The following is a 19344-nucleotide window of genomic DNA, read 5'->3' as shown; positions in this document are numbered from 1 at the left end:
ATCTCCACCTCAGTACAAGTGTATACATTTTTAATATATTAGGCAACACCTCCTCCCTTTCTTCCCTGCCTGTCCTTACTGATTAAGATGTACCCTTCTATACCAATATTCCAATCATATGCATTATCCCACCAAGTCTCTGTGATACCAATGATGTCATAGTTGTGGTTATTTATTAGCACTTCAAGTTCACCCTGCTTATTACCCATACTTCTTGCATTTGTATATAGCTATCTAAAATACTGATTTGATCTTGCCTCCCAGTTTTGCCTTGTCCCTCCTTTTTCTCTGCCTCCTGTACTTCTGGCATAGCTTGACTACTTTCAAAATTACATCAAGGTCCTGTTTTGATTAACTCAGACAAGAGAAATGTCATTAAGGAGAATGAATGTAATATGAGTCTCACGCACTCATTCCCTTGTTCTATTTGCTTTTTTTTCTTCATTTTAGAACTGTAATCAAATAATACTTGCTCCTGTACTAGACAAAAGTTTTCCACTGAAACTCAAAATTGATGATCTGACTTTTAAAAGAACTAGTATCAAAATGTAGTTCTTCGCTGGATGTTTTAATGATTCCTGCATTTCTGTTAAAAATGACACATACCAAATTATAATACAAAGTAATAAATGGTTTATTTTTCTTTTCTTTCAATCTTACAACAATCTTTAGCAAAAGAAGACCAGTTAAGTTTTGTGATTGAAAGTGATTTATTATACTATGCACTATTGAATTTGTTTAAAAAATATGGTTCTTAAGGTTTATTTAAACATCTGTATATAGCTCCAGAGTAGAAAAATGACTAGTTGAATTTCTCAACAGTTTAACATAACAAACTAGCATGGATTGTGAACATGACTTATTTGTAAAATGAAGGAATGCTCTTACTCTAGCTATTTCAAATTACAAAATCCTTTTATTGCTCAGACACCCTACTATGTGTACATACCTGTATGCCTACAGAAGAACAATGAAAAAGCAAATTCTTTCTACTTAACCACAGATATACTTTTAACTGATAAAAGAAATTTGCTAATAATACTGGATTATAATACTGTGGGCAGAGGTGGAGCTGGAATACTGTGCATTACTACTACTAGCTAAGAGGGATAGTGTGTGTATATATGGAGACATACCAATCTCATAGCACTGGAAGGGACCTTAAGGAGTCTTTGAGTCCAGTCCCCTGCCCTCACAGCAGGACCAAGTACCATCCCTAACAGATTTCTCTGTAACAAGATAACAAGATTTCTCTGTAACAAGATCAAACATTTTTTACAAGACAGTGGAAAGTTACTTTATTTAGAATCATGCATAATGGGTGAGTGGATTTTAATCTAGTGTTTTGGTTTACATAAACACACGTAATGGGAGCCATGCATAACAAATATTTTTCACATATGTACATAAAATTGAAATTTTCTATTTTTTAAAAGACTGTAAAAGTATTGTAGTGAAGAGTAATGAAAGTATCAAACAAGACCTTAAACAGAAAAAGACATTTTGACATCAATTTTAACTTGATCTGTATTATTTTCATTAAGGGATTCATTTCTAAATCAACAGCAGGGATGCACACTTAAGTCCTTCTGCACTTTTTCAAGTTTTCCCCTAAATGTTAACATTTTTTTTCCTCAACACATTCCAGCTTTTGCAGTTCACCGGGTCACATTGTATTTGTCCGGTGTCACCTGCTGAATATTACTGAATGCTTGCAACCTTGTATGTTCATTTAAAAAAATGAACATTAGCATAAATTAAGCAGCACTCACAATCCTTTATTTGCCTGCAGAACAGGATGGACAACAGTAAAGCAAGCTCACTCCCATTCCGTAGGGACTTTGATGATGAGAGTACAATTTAGTCTTTATTGCCCATTTAAATTTTGGCCATTATGCCTACTGAAATGTAAGCACCAGGCTATGGGGAACCTGATTGAAGCAACCAACTCATTTCACTGTGCCCAACAAAATAATCTGAACAAATGGTATCTTTGAGCATTCCACTTCTTGTGTATCAGATTTTTAACTTACAGTTCAAAACATGAAAACATCATTTAATGTTACTGCACAAATTTTAGACATCAGTAATAACATTTAATACAAATAGCAGGAACACAAGAAATTAAATTTAACCACCAGCATATCATTTCTTATGAGGAATGGGCCTTCAATATTGCAAATCAACTCTACTCTTCCATACACTTGCCATCTATGGGGAAATTCTTGTACAGTGGTTCAAAAGTTAACAGCGTTCTCTGCATCACCTGAGGGCTTCTGTGCATTGTTTGAAAATGTTTATAATGTCACAAAACTGGTCTATAGTTAAGGCTCAAAATAGCAAGATCTCCACAAGTGGTAGACTAGTAAATGTTCAAACATAGTATTTTAAATGTTGCTATACAAAGGAAAAACTTAAGTTTATAAATGGATGGATTTCATTTAATGCTTGAAAACATTTTTTAAAGAAGAAACATAGATCTGGTTAGAGACCAGCTCCTTCAAAACACTGACAGCATACAATCAGAAAATTTAAAAAGTTGGTCTGATTTGTGTATTTAAATATTCACTATAGTAATAAGTATAACAGGAATACAGAATGTGCAATAGCATGAAAACCTGCCTAGTAAATTCAAGTATAAGGCAAGAGGTGTAAGTAAGAAAGATACTGCTTGTACTATGCATGCTATGAATATTTTAAAACACAACTGAAATAATTCTGAAGATCATTCCAAGTTTCTCTAATAAGCATAAGGGCTTGTTGCATATTTGAAATTACATGTTTTGCTAGTTAAACAGCATTTCAATATCTATCTAACCAAGATTTTCAAGTTACAAGATATGGGCTGATCTTCTATTTAGGCATAACACTAGGCAATTTCTCTATAAAGGATGTGTTTATTTAAAGGCAAAATATTTAACCACTCATCAATTAAGCCAACAGAAAAAAAAAGTTGTGAAACTCCAGCTCAATCTTCCCTTCCCTTTCCCACCAGTATTTTTTATCTTTTTTAACATGAATAGGACTGAAACAGAAGAGACCTACTAAATAACTATATTCACAGCTGAATGGAAAGTTATTGTAAGCTGAAACGTCAAACAACTATTGCAATTCTCACTTCTTTACGGGCATAGAAATGAAAAAAAAAACCTTTCGAGGGAGACAGATTTTAATGACTTTTGTTGGAATTCTAATTTTATGTTTCTCTCACAAAAGTGATGCTTAGCTCAGACATTCTGATGATTGAAAAGCTTGGCAAAGATGATTATAAAGAAACCTAAACAAAATGAGAGCAAAGCAAGAAAAATCCATCAGGCCCTCTAACTAATCTTCTAATAGCATATATCAAAAAGTGAAGCAACAGTGCTTTTCATAGTCATACTGTCAGAGACAATACTAAGTGAATAACCTTATCTGTTTCCCGAGCTGTCTCATGGATACATATGAATACATCATTCACAGCAGCTATGTTTTTGGGAGTGCGCTGTATGGTTCATTTCCACAAAAAAACAAAAGAAAACAAAAAAACCCAACACCTTCATAGACGGTGACTTTTAGGTTTCTCTGATGCTTTGCTAAACATTTCTTTTCCTTTCTAAGGATACTGTATTGTATACACTGAAAATATACTTTATATCCATGAAAAAAATTGTTCACTTGGGTGCTTTTCTAAAATTCAAACATCGCTCTAGTGTAGACCCCGAACAGGGAGAAGAATAGAACTTCATGAAAAACAAATGCTACAATGTAAGCAACAGAATATCTACTCATGTTTGTGGGACTCCTGCGGTGAACTCCATCTTCCCTTAACAGCTGCTTGTCATTTTTTGAGAAGTTGTGGTCAGAAGAAAAACAAAAAGATTAAGCAGTAGAACTTGACAGACATTTGATAATCTGATAATTAATATAAAACAGTTGTTCAAAATAAATGCGTTATGTTTTGCATGGTAATTAAAGTATTCTGAAAGATTATACACACACATTTTCATTCTTAGCTATCCCATTTTCATGCTCCCTTTAAAGAAATAGAGTAAGATGAAAGCTCTTGGTGTGTTCCATTCCATATTCTCTCAGCTGTAACGCAAAGAATGACTCATTTATTCATGAAAATACTATGAAAGCCAGTTTTGTGCATCTGCCTGAAACTGAAAAATGGTGTTCTTTCATGTTGTGGGGCTATACTATAAAAATGTATAACTATGTTCAGTATAATGTACTGCTTCAGAAATGAGACAAGAGGTTAGATTAAAAGAGAAAGGATGTTTCTATACCATTTTCCATACAGGCACTGTGATGGGGCACTTCAGAAGAACAACTGTCAGCTCAGCTGTTTAACTGGTTGAAAGATACTAATTCTTAAGTGCTCTCTACAATTGCATGAACATAGATGTAAACAGAACTGTTTGGCCTCTTATACAAAACAATATTTTTGAAAGAAAGTGCTGAGGTTTGGAAATCTGTCCCGCATATTTCCAAATGCCAATATTTAACATTCAGTTTTAAAGGATACGATAGAAATGTATTTGAAGTTAACCCACACAATAAGCTTTGGTCACAATTCCAAACAAGTGTAAGTCAATGAATTCTCTCAACTATCTTCTTCATCATCGCTGATAAGGTCCCTTTTATCGAGGTTGGTCTCCCGTTCACGAAGGAAGTCCTCACGAATGGCTTCAAGCTCAGTTAGCTCTAAGCGCACTTTCTCCAGGTGGTAAGTCCTCCTGTTTCTGATCTGACGCAGTGGAAAAGGATTCAGATCCCCAAAAGCAATGTTGTTCAGTTTCCTGAAAGATGACCTAAGATTAGACGATCACCACTGGATCCATGGCTTTTAATGGCAGTTTTAAGCTTCATTCACTGTAGTGCTTTATACATGGTGTGAAATTAATCTCTGATGTGTCTTGTATGAAATTTCAAGATAGCTTTGGAAAAGAAGCAGTTTTAAAATGCCCATTTGTGTTACAGAATGTCCCCTTAAATCAGAGGTGGGCAATAATTTTTGATGGCTGCCAACTCCAAGAATTTGGAAAATGGTCAAGGGCTGCATTCTTCCATGATATTAATAGATGAGGTTCAGGGTCTGGGATGGAGGTTGGGTACAAAAGGGAACTTGTGGTAAGGGATTGGGTGCAGAACAGGTTGTGGGGTCTGGGAGGGCGTTTGTGTGAAGGATGCAGTTGTGATGTGGGGCAGGGGACTGGGTGTAGAAAGTGGTTCAGGTGTTTGGGTTGTGACCTTGGGCAAAAGGGGGTTATGACCTGGGGCAAAAGATTAGGGTGCAGGGTCTGGGAGGGTGTATGTGTGCAGAAGGGGGCAGAGGGTTTAGGTTATGTGAACTAGCTTGGCAGGAGTAGGGAGGCAGAAGTGGGGGAGGGGAGAGAGGTACAGGGGTGCCAGAGGCAAGACTTACCTGGACGACTCTTGGCCAGCAGCCCAGCAGGTTTCTCAGGCAGGCTCCCTGCCTCCCCCACCCCTGCACCAGCTGCTGTGGCCATGTGTGTATGAACAGCTGTGATCCTGAGGGGAGGGGGGAAGGGTGCTTCATGCACTGCCTGTTCTTTAAAAGGCAGCTCCTATTGGCCGGAAAGTGGCCAATGGGATAGTGTTGGGGGTAGAGGCAGCCTCTCTCCTCTCTCTCGGGCTTGCAGCTGTTCGAAGATGAACAGACCCCCACAGCCACTTTTCTGAGTGGCATGCGGGACAGGCAGGGAGTGTGTTTGAGGCTCCCTGTTGTGTCCACAGGCTGAATCCAGCCCGTGGGCTCTATTTTGCCCAGCCCCGCCTTAAATGCTGGCCAGACAACAGAAGCAGTTGCCAAGTCTACACCATAAATATTTTAGTGCAATTAATTATTCCAGCCTCTTCAGAACTTTCCTATCACTAAGCTTTACAAGTTCAAAAATATTTTTTAACAGTAAATTGTTTGTAAAATAGTAACTTGAGAGACTTTCTTTATGAAGACTAATTTTTAAATCAATCAATTCAGCTTAAATCCACAAGGTGTCACTGTAGCACTAATACATTAGTACTAAATCACTGTACTGATAAATTGATAGTGCCAATTTTATTCCAATACAGAATGGAATTAAAAATAACCAGATTGCAATGCTTATGTATTATTAAGCTTTCGTACACCAACATGTACATTAATTTAAACCATCAGAGAACACCAGCCTGCCACTCCTAAGCTAAAAGAAATATAGTTTAAAAAAAGTAAATAGTTGGGGCCCAAGTTTTACAGACTTAAACCAACCTGGTTTAGCAAACATGCCTTGGTAATACAAAAAGGATTCTGTGGGGGCTGGAGTAATCCAATTTTAAAAATCACCAGGTGTTATACACACTTATTTAAAAAGAAGGTTCAGCTTTACAAGTCTTGTAAGCTTCAAGACTGACATTATTGTTCAAATAAGGGAGGGACAACAGTTTAGGCTGTAAATATCACTTTCTGATGGTGTTGGTATGGAAAGTCATTTTAATTCAAAGGAGAATATAGGTCAAAGATTTCAGGACTACTCAAAAGGTTCAGGTTCAGAAAGCATGCATTGCATTTATCTTTCTGTTACTTTGTGTGTTTAAAAACATTTCCACCCACCTCCCCAGGCTCCCTCACTCTTTTCTCCACTTCTATGTTTGGAATCATTATCACGATTTTCCTTTGTCCAAGAAGGACTAAATACAACTCTCTTTAGACATTCCTTAAATCATCATCAGCAGAGGGGAAAGGAGGAGGGAGTCAATTCTGAGATAGAACCAGTGTGATTTGTATATCCTCACAGAGCCACTTGGGGGGAGCCAAAGCCAAACTTCCCTCTCCTATGTGGAAGTACAGAGAATTTTTACTGGGTCAGGCCCTCTCATTCATCTTTAAGCACTGGGTGAATCTGCCCTTTTTTCTTCCATGCAGAACACCCAACACAGAGGGAGCTCCAAACAGGAATCAGTTTTTAAACCTTAAGTCACATGACATTGTTCTAATAAATAACATCTCAGCCGCTCCATTGGTTTGGCTGTTATTAGAGGACAGCCAAGAATGGTAAAAAAAGTTCCATGTGTATTATACTGTTGTGCCAAATTCCAATCCAAACTGCCATTTTATGAAAAATACTTTTGTTTGCTGCTCTTTAGCTTACCATCCTCTCCCTGTATCAGATATGTACAAACATTAGGTGTTAATTTATGCTGAACAGAGTTCACATAAACGGCACTTCCTATGCAAAGAATTAAGGACACAACAGCAACTGTATCTAAACACACACACACACACACACACACTAAAATATTTTGACTACTCAATGCTTGCCTATGTACATGTATCAGTAGTACACGACACTGCTCAATAGGGCACGTTTATACTAGGGATCTTAAAACACATGTAATTATGTAATCGTGTAACTGCTGAAAATTGCAGTGATTACATGGATAAACCCAGGTGGAGGGGGCCGGTGCCAATGCTGGGCAGCATGCGGCTCCACAGGAGCTAGTACGCATGGGGAGCTGGCTTAAATGCCGACTCCCTGCCTCTGATATAGGCTCTTCGGTTAACCATGTAAACCAGGGGTGGGCAATAATTTTTTGCCAGAGGCCACTTCAGAAGTGTTTGAAGTGGCCCCGGGTCACAGCGGAAGGGGCAGGGCCTCAAACAGAAGAGGCAGGGCCAGGATATGTCCAGCCTTTCAAACTCACAGACCATGAGGAGTGTGCAAAGACTTCTCCTGCCCTGCCAGGAGCACGTGGCACTTCTAAGGGCCGCACGCTCCTCGCAGGGTGGGGGAAGGGCGGAGGAAACTTCATGCACTCCCCCCTGCCCTCAGGCCTCGTGGGTGGGGGAGCATGTGAAGTCTCCTCCCATCCTGCCAGGAGTCCATGGCACTTATAAGCACCTGGTGCTCTTGGCAGGGCAGAGGAAACTTTGTGCACTTTCCCCCGCCCCCAGGCCTTAATTAGCCTGGGGGTGGAGGGGTGGCAGGGCCTCTGGGGGCTGAATCAGGCCCGTGGACGCCTTTTTGCCCGCCCCGCCCCAGTATAAAAGGTTACTTTCACATCCTTACTCCAGACCTCTTATTTTATGCTTTGTGTGTGTCTATGTACTGGAAGCCCTAGGTTACGATACAATTGCAATACAAATATAAATAAGAGTAAGTGGAAACACTGCAAAATAAATATCCGGGTATTGATATGCTAGGTGAAACTGCCAAACTGTTTACAAGAAGATGACTATCATTTTATCAGCAGATACTTTTTTGTTTTGTTTTTACTTTTGTTTCTCTCGCTTCTGAATTTGAAATGGGGGAGTCACACACACACTTTAAGGAAGAGGATAGACAAAAATCAAACCAGTGACTAGAAATCTCAGATATTTTTCTGAACAGATGCTGTTCATCTAGGTGAAGTGTTTCTCATCTGTGTCCCAACATAAAATCCTGTTGATGTTAAAGGTATATAATTAAATTACTTACCTAGCATCAAGAATGGTCCGAGTGAAGTATCGGAGGTACTTGAATATGGATGTTGAATCTTGCAGTTTTAACATCTCCTCTTCTTTGTATTTAAAGAGAGCCAGAGCAAAACGGAAAATCACCTGGATTTCAAAAAAGGTATGAATACATACATATTACATTCTGAATACAATGATTCATACTGTCACTTTTATATAAAACCAACTTTTTGAAACATAGTCTTTTTGCATTTGTGCAAGGTAGCCTTATGTTGGGGAAACAGCTCTGCATGCGATGATCAAACATTTTCCCCCAGATATATAACAACTTGGGCACCTCTAAATAAATTAGTGTCCAAAAGCTTCCGAGTGCCTTACAAAAACGAAACCGTAAAGTCAAGGCAACATGGCCTAACAAAACACCAACACTGTTGCAGAGTTGAAACAACAAGCTTTCTGTGTCATGTTTAAAAAAAAAAGTAATTAGTTTTTCAAAATCTGGCTTCTCGCAGTCTTGTCTGTTGGGGTATTTGAACACTTGGGAATTACGTTACAGGGAACTGAAAGTCAATTCAACTTTTGCCAACAGCTGCTCAGTTAGTTATGGGAAAGAGATACAACTGTCTTGACACTCTCTCCATGATGGAGTGGGGTCAGCAGGCCTATCACTTTGCTACCCTGTGCAGGTATATCTTATCACAGTATTGTGCTCACTGTAAAGTTATTTAACCAAAAGCCACAGGGTAAACTGGAATGTTAAGAGAAGGTTAAGGCATTCAATTTACTACTCTTGCTTACTTCCCCCATCCCATCTCTCACTCCCTCTCTCTCCCACCTCCCTATTAGCTTGAATTTTGTGTTGTATCTAAGTATCTGAGAAAAATAAAACCTTTTAAATAGAACTGTCAGAGTTCTATTCAGCTGTGAGTTTTTGCTGAGGTGGTACATTTATTGGCAGCTGTTTGTCTCTTTAATTCTGCAATTTTAATTAATGGCTTAGATGCCCCATATACTAGATTAGTGTCTGCAGAAATTAAAAACAAAAATGATAGTTTCCTGTCTCCCTACAGCAAATAAATGTCACCTCCCTAGTCACAGCCAAGTTTTGCATTTTCCTAAACTTCTATTTTAGAGAGTGTTTGTAACCAGGAAATATTGGTTAGATATTTGTTTATTTTTCAAAAAGGAATCAGATGTATTTAAAGCATTATCAAAGGGAACTACCTAAATACTTAGGGCTTATTCTATATAATGAAAGTCATGGAAAATGTCCAAGTCATAACTTAAAATGGAAGAACTTGTTGGCTGAAAAGGCTGTTATGTAAATTCTTCCTCACTTCATTTTTGACCAGCTCTTAGAACTGTTGTGAAATCCCCCACCCTGAATTTTTCAGCACTGCACTGTATTGTTATATCTTACGTGAACTGCAAAACATCTAGCTCACAAAACTCACCTTTGGCCCCTCATATAGGAAAGAGTCCCATATTTTAAAGAGGATGTCACTGACCACACTGTCCACAAATACCACCAGAAACCAGTTAAAAGTTATGAGTGAGTAGTCAACTTTGTATTGTTCAAAGTGAGCATGCAACCGTGGCAGTTTCTCATTCATCAGATCCTTGAATACTCGCTGGTCAACCTAAAGAGGAGAGACATGCTATTACTGCGATTAAGCACGTACACAGTTCTGTTCATATTTCAAAGCACACAACTTTTTTTAAAAAAACTTTTATACCGTAATGATACTTAGAAGTCTCAATCAGGTCTCTTCTACTGATCAATGCACTTCTATATACTAAACAACCTAATCTCATAATTTTCGACCACAAATTGATGCCAGTTTTCTTCCACAAATTGATCTGAGGAAGTGGGTCTGGCCCACGAAAGCTCATCACCTTGTTAGTTTGTAAAGTGCTGCATAGTCCTGTTTTTTGTTTCAGATAGACCAGACTAACACGGCTGCATCTCTATCACTAATCTCATAAAAGCCCTCTTATTAGAGGCAAATATTATTACCTTCATTTTAACCAATGTCCAATAACTAGCTTTCAAAATCAGAATTAGATTGAAACCATATTTTAGCGGCACTTATCAAAGCTGTGTTTTATTTTGGCATAATGCATACCTGAGAGCCTAGTAGAGTTTTAGTATAATAATCACGAGGCATGAAAACTTCCACTATTGTAACCAGACACCAAAAGGCATCTTCCTGTTCCAAGTAGAGAAGTGCAATTGCTACCAATCTACAAATAAAGAGAGTCAGTTTTGAAAACAAGCCCACTAAAACACAGATCAAATTTTTCAAAACATTTTTTTAAAATAGAACTTTACTAAATGCATTTAAAATTATTATGATTGCCTGAGTAGGAGGCATGTCTTGGGCTTCAGTACTTTTATTTAGCTAAATAAGTGAACCCAGTAAGGCAAAAGGAAGCAAACGGATTTGCTGGATGCCGTTTTGGCAGTGGGTTGGAAAATTAAAATATTGGAAACTGTTGGTTCTAAGGCCATTGCTGTGGCTCTCAATCCACACAGCCTCTACTAATGGCAGAGTTGAAAATAAAAATCCTCCTACATGTTACACACAAAGAAAGCCCTGTGCATTATTTATATAGTCTTCTGTAAGAGAATTAAAGGAGTTAACATTTCTTTAAAACTATTAGCGTATATACAGCAACACTGACAACTTGAAATTTACCATAGTTTCAAAAATGAGCCAAGAGTAATTTTAAGGGCTGTGCATATCCAACACTTCATACCAAAATGTATGGATTTCTGATCACAAGTACAAAATTTTCTCCCCTTCTGCTGTGTGTTTCTCACAATCAAATCAGAAAAACTGATTATACAGGGGAAAATGTGACAATGATTATACATAGTTTGGCAGCATATTCACAATATAAAATAACAGAGAAAAAGCAGGTCAGTATTTCTCACTAATGTCTTTGATTTGTCCTTTTCATGTGTGTTCATTTTTTTAATTGTATCCTTTGGTATATATGGTTGTGACAATTTTCTTCCACTATTTGATCTGAGGAAGTGGGTCTGACCCACGAAAGCTCATCATCAAATAAACCATCTTGTTAGTCTTTAAAGTGCTGCACAGTCCTGTTTTTAATGTCTTCCAAGTTACAATAACTGTAGATGTTAATTGAGAAACTAGGTTAAAAGACTTCAAATTTAAGAATGGTTTTAATTTGATGTATTCCTGGAATTTCCAAATTATTAAGCTTTCCAAAAGTATCTTGCATCTAAAGCGAAATTGCTGTGCGGCTTTTCAAAGTATTTTGTAATATGCTAAGGCCCATTTTTACAAGCTGCATTGGCACAGAACATTTGTGCCTGAAGAGAGCTCCATGGAAGTCAATGGAGCACCATGCACCTAGAAGGATCAGTCCACATAAACCAGCTTGTATGTTTGGAGCCTTAGAAGTTTAGTCCCCAAAAGCTATGGAAAAAAACCCATAGATGATCACATTTGCTGTATAAAGTGATAATCATCTCCCTTTTCCGGGAACAAAGAGACCTGCATTTAATTCTTCCCTTTTGTGAAGAAGCTGGAATGGCCACTGAATCAGAACAAAAAACAAAACACAAAACACACTTTGAGGAATGATTCCCCTAGAGCTCTACTATAAAGTATTCTAAGTGAAGAATGTAGCAGCTTTCAAGGATGCAATATTCAGGGTTTGCAAAATAGTAATTGGCTGGGCTGTATTGTTTTAAAAATAAAATAATGAATGTGTTTCTCTTATTTTTCTATTTCATGAAAACTATAACACGATCAAAGATGAGTTAAGTGCATTGCTAGTTTTCCTGTTTACATAGATAAGGAGAGCTCTGAACACCAAAGTTACATTAAGTGCACATAATATCAGACTTGACTTTCTTTTTCAAGTCAGATGCCTTAATCTAACATCACTTGCTTGTTGAAACGTCTCCTGAATGTGGAATTTAGGGATGTTAAAGTTAGATTAATTGACTAATTGAATAGTCAATGCAATCTGCATTGACTATTTGATTAGTCAATAAGGGTGTCTCTGCCTTTGAAGTGTAGCAAGAGCTCCAGGGCTGTTGCTACACTTGAAAAGTGAAAGCACTGCAGAGAGCACAGGGCCAGTGGGGGACTCAAGCTGCCCATTGCTGGCCCCATGTTCCCCGCGGTGTTTCAAAGCAGTAGCACCACATGGACTCCAGGCTCCATGTGGTGCTGCCACCTTGAAATGCCATGGGGAGCCCAGGGTTTGGCCCCAGGCTCCAAGTGGTGCTGCTGCTTTGAAACACTCCATCCTCTTCCCTGCCCCCTTGCTGCCTATTTCTGACTGAGGCAGCGGGGGTGGGGGGAGGGTCTAGTCAACTAGTCGTTCACATCCCTAGCGGAAATAGTAACTGCTTAGGACATCCTAGAACTTTGACAGCTTCTCAGACTTTGCAAGGCGAAGGACACTATAGTGTGGGTGTAAATACTAACTTTCCCTTATGTTTTGTGAATCTGCTGAAGTCTGACAATTAACATTCTAAAACAGCTAAAATATTTGATAATTATTTTAACAAGTTAGGTCAGAGCCAATTTGACATTCCAATTTAGCCATGAGGTTTCTTGTATTTTCTTCTTAATTTCATGGTGTTGGCTAAGAGCATGATGGCGCTGATCCAGCATGGCCATATCTTTTGTGATGGGCTAAGATTAGTTCATTTTTGGGCATAATACAATTACCTTCAGGACTCACTTTTTTATGCATAGGTAGGTGATAAGTGATCAAAAGAGTACACTTTTGTACCTTGTGTTACCTATGCCTTCTACCCATGTGTGTAATCCTATAGATTTTGTTTAAGCTCCCTATTTTTTGATAAGTCCCGTGGGAAGGTTGCTTAACTAGTTTCTTTCATCTATCTAGCACAGTGTCAAGGCTGTTCCCCACTCTGGCACTTCGACTGCAGAAGGTAGGGGCCTACAAGAGACTTTAAAATATCCTGCCATTAAAAGTTTCTGCTTAAAAAAACTTCCCAAGGTCATGGATTCCCTGACTGTGGATGTTATGCTGGCACCATCCAAATGAAAAAAACCACTTTGAGAACCCAGGAAGACACACTTGGGAATTTCTTCCCATAGGGCACCCACCTGCCAAGTTCTTGAACCCTCCTTAAGGGGAGAGCTTGTAAAACAACCTGTAATTTCTGACCATGACAAAGCTGGGCAGCTCCAGTCCAAGCAGCACCACTTCTTGTCACTCTGGGGGATATTGGGAAAAGGCAAGCGGGGAGGGGTGAAGCGTGGGAAGAGGTGAGGAGAGGCATTGCTGGTGCCCCCGCTACTTTCTCTGCCAGGTGTTGCCACTGTTATCTTAACAGCTGACCTTTCAGTCTCAGGCACATGCACACAGAACCTCCTAGGACACAGGAGTCTGATCATAGTCTTAAAAAGGTGATTTTATTAACAAAAAACCCCTATACTTGGTAAAGCATACTTGGCTGCGAGGTGTTAAAGAGCAATTGAAAAAAATACACTCTTTTTATTGACTATCCTGGCTTCCAGCCAGTACTTCCTAGAGATGTGGTGAAGGCTAGGACTTTAACAGGGTTCAAAAAAGAGCTAGATAGATTAATGGAGGTTACATCCATCAATGGCTATTAGCCAGGATGGGTAAGAATGGTGTCCCTAGCCTCTGTTTGTCTGGAAATGGATGATGGGAGAGGGATCACATGATGATTACCTGTTGTGTTCCCTCCCTCTGGGGCATCTGGTATTTGCCAATGTCAGCAGACAGGATACTGGGCTAGATGGACCTTTGGTCTGACCCAGTATGGCCGTTCTTATGAGATTTTTAAGGACCCGCTGTCTCTGGGTTTAAGCCTTAAGGCAATTTAATTAACTGAATGGATTGGATGTCCAGAATAGGGTAGTACCTCTTCCATTCATCACACACAGTAAGCAAAAATGACTAGCACACTTCGTCCCCCCACAATGTCAGTTTTTGCTAGGTTCTTCTGTTGGCAGCTATCTCTGTACTATTTAAGCATTCCAAACCAACAGATTCCTGGGCTCTGAAGATAAAAAAAAATCTGTCTTGATTTAGGCACATGTTATTTTAGATTAAAAAAACCCATACAATCTACAGAATTCTCTTATTTCATGAGGATTTATTTCATTACAAAATATCTAGAAAATGTCTATGGCACTGTTATTAGATCTACTTCCATACAAGCCAAATTAGATAGAATTTCCCCACTCCTCCTTTTACCCCATCTCTTTCTTATCTTCAAACTGCCAATACAACCATATCCCAATCAAGTGTCTCATAACAGTTATCAAGGAGAAGTGACAACTTTAAAAACGGTCAATCTTTATTTTATTTTAATTCTGGGTCAGATTCTCTTTGCAAAAAAAAAAAAAAAAAAAAAGTTCAAGAATTCATTTAATAAGTGAATGCTAAACAGAATGTTCTTGCCCTAACTGAGGCTTATGTGAAAATAAGTGGGAAAAATTAAAATTCCACAGATGTTCACCAGTGAAAACTATTATTGTGGGGGAGAGGGGCTGGAGGAGTGCAGATAACTCCTTTTAGTGCAGGTCTCTGAAAGATGATCAGATATGCCACAACATGGCCCTTAGATGAACATGTTCTTCATATATTAGGAGGAAGAACTTAGCCCCTTATTTCTCAAAAAATGTATCAGTGTTATGACCAATGTCTTAAAATGGCACTTTTAAACATTATTTTGAATGACTTTTTCCTGCAAATTCTTTCTGTTTAGTACTTTTACTATTTGATACATTTCCTTCCAAACTGTTACCAAGGTTTGAAACAACATCCAAATTATCAAATCAGCAAGATGAGGAGTATCTTTAGTGAAATTAACAAATAAAAATAATCATGTCCTGAAGCACAGTGCTATCCTTACTGTATACATATCTACCATGTATTCTAGTATGCTGCTCTTTCATTTATCAGATTTAAAATAGAATACCTGTTGAGACCTTGGCAATATCCTATATCAGGATTTCTCCATGAAAATGCAAGAAGGACATTTCGTAGCTTCTGGATCCCTTCAGAAGTGGGAGAAGAGTAATGCTTATTGTTTGGCAAAGTTCGCAAGAGATCTAGCTCTATTTGTTTGGATGCAGGATTCTGTTTTTCAAGGGCATTCTGAAGCAGGGTTTGGAAATACCCAGGGTCGGTGCTATCCTTGCACTTTTTAATATGGAGGTTGATACACCACTTCCACATCTTGGAACGATGTTCATGTGGGATTCCAGAGCGGATAAGATTCTTCAGTTCTGGACAGCACATCATCTCCCTGTTCATTGTGCTTGCAAAATAATTTTCCCATTTTACTCCAGTGGAAATCTCTTGATTTTCAGTGAGAGAAATGGATTTCAGATCCAAGGCTCGCACCTTTGCGACTAATTTCTCTTCCTCATCGTCTTCTGGGACGGTCTGGAACCCATAAATATCATATTCACTGTAAGACAAAAAAAAAAGAAGTTTTTTTACAAAAGGTTTGCAGACTGGTATGTTCTGAGGAAAATCCAAATAGTCATTCTGAAGTTAATTTTGCAATAGTTTGTACAGCAGTAGCCTTAAAACCATGCTAGAACTATTTTAATAGAAGTGTTAAAGTTCCCTATTCAATTTACAACAAAACCTATTTTACTTTTTGAACAATCTGTATGCAAAGATTTATCTACATTTAGAATTAATTTTAAGTAAGCCTTTGCAAGAAGCTTAAGCCATGGAATCATATAAACAAAATTAGGAGACAATCAAGTTGCATTAATATTTGGAATAGTTAAATATATTGGATAATTTTGTCTATATTTAATGTGGTATCAAATCATTTAATATAATTTAATATAAGAGCCCTGCTAGGACTCTTGTACATTTCAAAGCTGGATTGCGGTTTAGTCCTTATTGACTAATATAACAGTCAATGGAAATCCCATCAACTATTCGATTAGTTAATCGATATTTAACATCCCTATTCAAAACCCCTAATCATTTTTGTTTCCCTTTTCTGAATCCTTCCAGTGCCAATATATCTTTTCTGAGCTGAGGTGACTACAACTGTATGCAGTATTAAAGATGTGTGTGTAACATGGATTTATATAGAGGCAATAAGATATTCTCTGTCTTAGTCTCTATCCTAGTGTTTCCCAAATGGGGTTCCGCAGAACCCTGGGGTTCCGTGAAGTGAAAATAAAGGTTCCGCAAGAAAATTCCATTACAATAACATTTTATTATTTTTAAAAAATAATTAATATTTAAGCTTTTATGCATTTTATTGGAAACAATTTTCATTTGTGTTTTCCACAATAAGTGTCTCTGTGTAATGCCAGCTTAGCCAGAAAATAGGGACAATTATGTCACTATTCAGCACTGTGCATGCAGTCAGTGGTGCGATCGCCTGTTATATACCACTGTAAATCCCTGTTCTCACTCTCAGGGAGCATGGACCACATGGGTGACTGAATACGAATATACTAGCGCCGCGTTGGACAAAGTCGAAGCTCCAGCTGTCAAAGCAGTTGCTTTATTTTTTGTACACATTTAGGCTGTGTCTAGACTGCATCCCTTTTTCGTAAAAGGGATGCAAATTAGACATATCGCAATTGCAAATGAAACAGGGATTTAAATCTCCCCTGCTTCATTAGCATAAAAATGGCTGCCGCTTTTTTCCAGCTCGGAGCTTTGCCGGAAAAAAGCGCCAGTTTAGACGCGGATATTTCGGAAAATAAAGCCTTTTCTGAAAGATCCCTTATCCCTCATTTTAAGAGGCACTCTAGTTTTTTAGACTAATGTTTGTGCATAAGCACGTTAAAATTTTTTCTCTATTTAGCTATTTGGCATTTCCTGATGTGTTTGAATGACACTTTTTCATTTGACTGTTTCTCATCTGATCTTACCCATATTTTATCTTCTTCCATCCTCTCCTCCTTACTAGAACATAGAGAATCTCTATTAATAGACACTATCCTGAGAGGTGTCTCAATCCAATCCATGTGCTCCTCCATACCCGTCAGCTTTCCCCCAGCCCTTATGTTATGTTCTAAGACAGTTACCTTTTCATAACTGGTGTTCTTCAAGATGTGTTGCTCATGTCTATTCCACATTAGGTGAGCCAGAGGTTTTTCCCTTACCAGTACCTGTAGGTTGCTTCCATCGTGTGATATAATGAGTGCTGTGCACTTCCTTCACCCTCAGTTCCTTCTTGTCAGAAACTCCAACAGTGGGGACACATGGGCAGGTTGTAGAATGGACATAAGCAACACTTCTCAAAGAATACCAGTTACAAAAAAGTAACTGTCTTTTCTTCGAGTGCTTGACAATGTCCATTCCACATCAGGTGACTCCAAGCAGTGCTCCTGGAAATGGATAGTAGCTCACAGACATTGTTGACTGAAGCACACCTCTACTAAACGCAATGTCATCTCTAGCCTGCTGAGTGATGGAATAATGAGACAAATGTGTGGACTGAGGACCTGGTTGTGGCACTACACATGTCCAGGATGGGCACATGCACCAGGAAAGCCATTCAGAATGCCTGGGGCCTGGTAGAGTGGGCACGGACGACCTAAGGCAAGGGTACCCATGCCAAGTCATAGTAGGTGCACATACACATAGTGATCCAATTAGAGATCCATTGAAAGGACACTGGTAGCCCCTTCATGTGGTTCAGAGTGGCAATAAAAAGTAGTGCTGATTTCCAAAAGGGCTTGGTATGCTTTAAGTACAAGACCAGAGCTCTCTGCATTTCTAGTGTGTAAGGGTGTCTTTCCTCCACTGTCCAGTGAAACTTGGGGCAGAACATGGGTAGAAATGTATATTGCTGATATGGAAAGACATGCACACACCTTGGACTTCAAAAAAACAGATTTTGACTCCCTCCGAGATCTGATGGGCAGAATCCCCTGGGATGTTAACATGAAGGGGAAAGGAGTCCAGGACAGCTGGCAGCATTTTAAAGAAGCCTTGAAGGCACAGAAAGAAACCATCCTGATGCATAGCAAGAGAGGCAAACATGGTAGGAGACTGGACTGGCTTACAGGGGAAATCCTTGGTGAACTTAAGCACAAAAAGGAAGCTTACAAAGAGTGGAAACTTGGACAAATGACCAGGGAGGAATTTAAAGGTATAGCTCGAGAATGCCGGGGGGTTATCAGGAAGGTGAAAGCGCAAATGGAATTGCGACTGGCTAAGGATGTGAAGGATAACAAGAAAGGTTTCTACAGGCATGTTAACAAGAAGAAGGTGATCAGAGAGGGTGTGCGGCCCCTACTGGATGAAGGAGGTAACCTAGTGACAGATGATATGGGGAAAGCTGAAGTACTCAATGCTTTCTTTGCCTCTGTATTCACGGACAAGGTCGGCTCCTGGACTTCTGCGCTAAGTGACGCAGGATGGGATGAAGATGGACAGCCCGTGGTGGGTAAAGAACAGGTTAGGAACTATTTAGAAAAGCTAAACGTACATAAATCCATGGGTCCGGACTTAGTGCATCCGAGGGTACTGAGGGAGTTGGCAAATGTCATTGTGGAGCCTTTGACTATTATCTTTGAAAAGTCGTGGAGATCGGGAGAAATCCCGGATGACTGGAAAAAGGCAAACATAGTGCCCATCTTCAAAAAAGGGTAGAAGGATGATCCAGGGAACTATAGGCCGGTCAGTCTTACCTCAGTTCCAGGAAAAATCATAGAAGGGATCTTTCAGGAATCCATATTGAGGCACTTGGATGAGAGGAAAGTGATTAGGAATAGTCAACATGGATTCACAAAGGGCAAGTCGTGCCTGACCAATCTGATTAGCTTCTATGATGAGGTAACTGGCTCTGTGGATATGGGGAAGTCAGTGGATGTTATATACCTTGACTTTAGCAAGGCTTTTGATATGGTCTCCCACAATATTCT

General features: G+C 39.0%; 1 protein-coding gene across 2 annotated transcripts in view; it reads right to left on the bottom strand.

Annotated features, from left to right (window-relative positions):
- Positions 1-610: 610 nt before the first annotated feature.
- TBC1D2B (TBC1 domain family member 2B) overlaps positions 611-19344 on the bottom strand; it is a 64688-nt gene continuing 45954 nt past the window's right edge. The window contains exons 9-13 of one of the 2 annotated variants that reach the window (XM_075897627.1): positions 15408-15902; positions 10564-10681; positions 9892-10077; positions 8460-8581; positions 611-4796 (exon numbers count right to left, since the gene is read on the bottom strand). In XM_075897627.1, coding sequence (XP_075753742.1) covers positions 4589-4796; positions 8460-8581; positions 9892-10077; positions 10564-10681; positions 15408-15902 — 1129 coding nt within the window. In that variant the 3' untranslated portion in view covers positions 611-4588. The remainder of the gene's footprint in view (positions 4797-8459; positions 8582-9891; positions 10078-10563; positions 10682-15407; positions 15903-19344) is intronic. The other variant, XM_075897628.1, reaches the window with a different exon arrangement.

The sequence above is a fragment of the Pelodiscus sinensis genome, chromosome 14, assembly GCF_049634645.1.
Source record: "Pelodiscus sinensis isolate JC-2024 chromosome 14, ASM4963464v1, whole genome shotgun sequence".
Classification (NCBI taxonomy): Eukaryota; Metazoa; Chordata; order Testudines; family Trionychidae; genus Pelodiscus; species Pelodiscus sinensis.
Note: the sequence above shows the minus strand (reverse complement) of the source record. Positions and strands in the feature narration are given on the sequence as shown.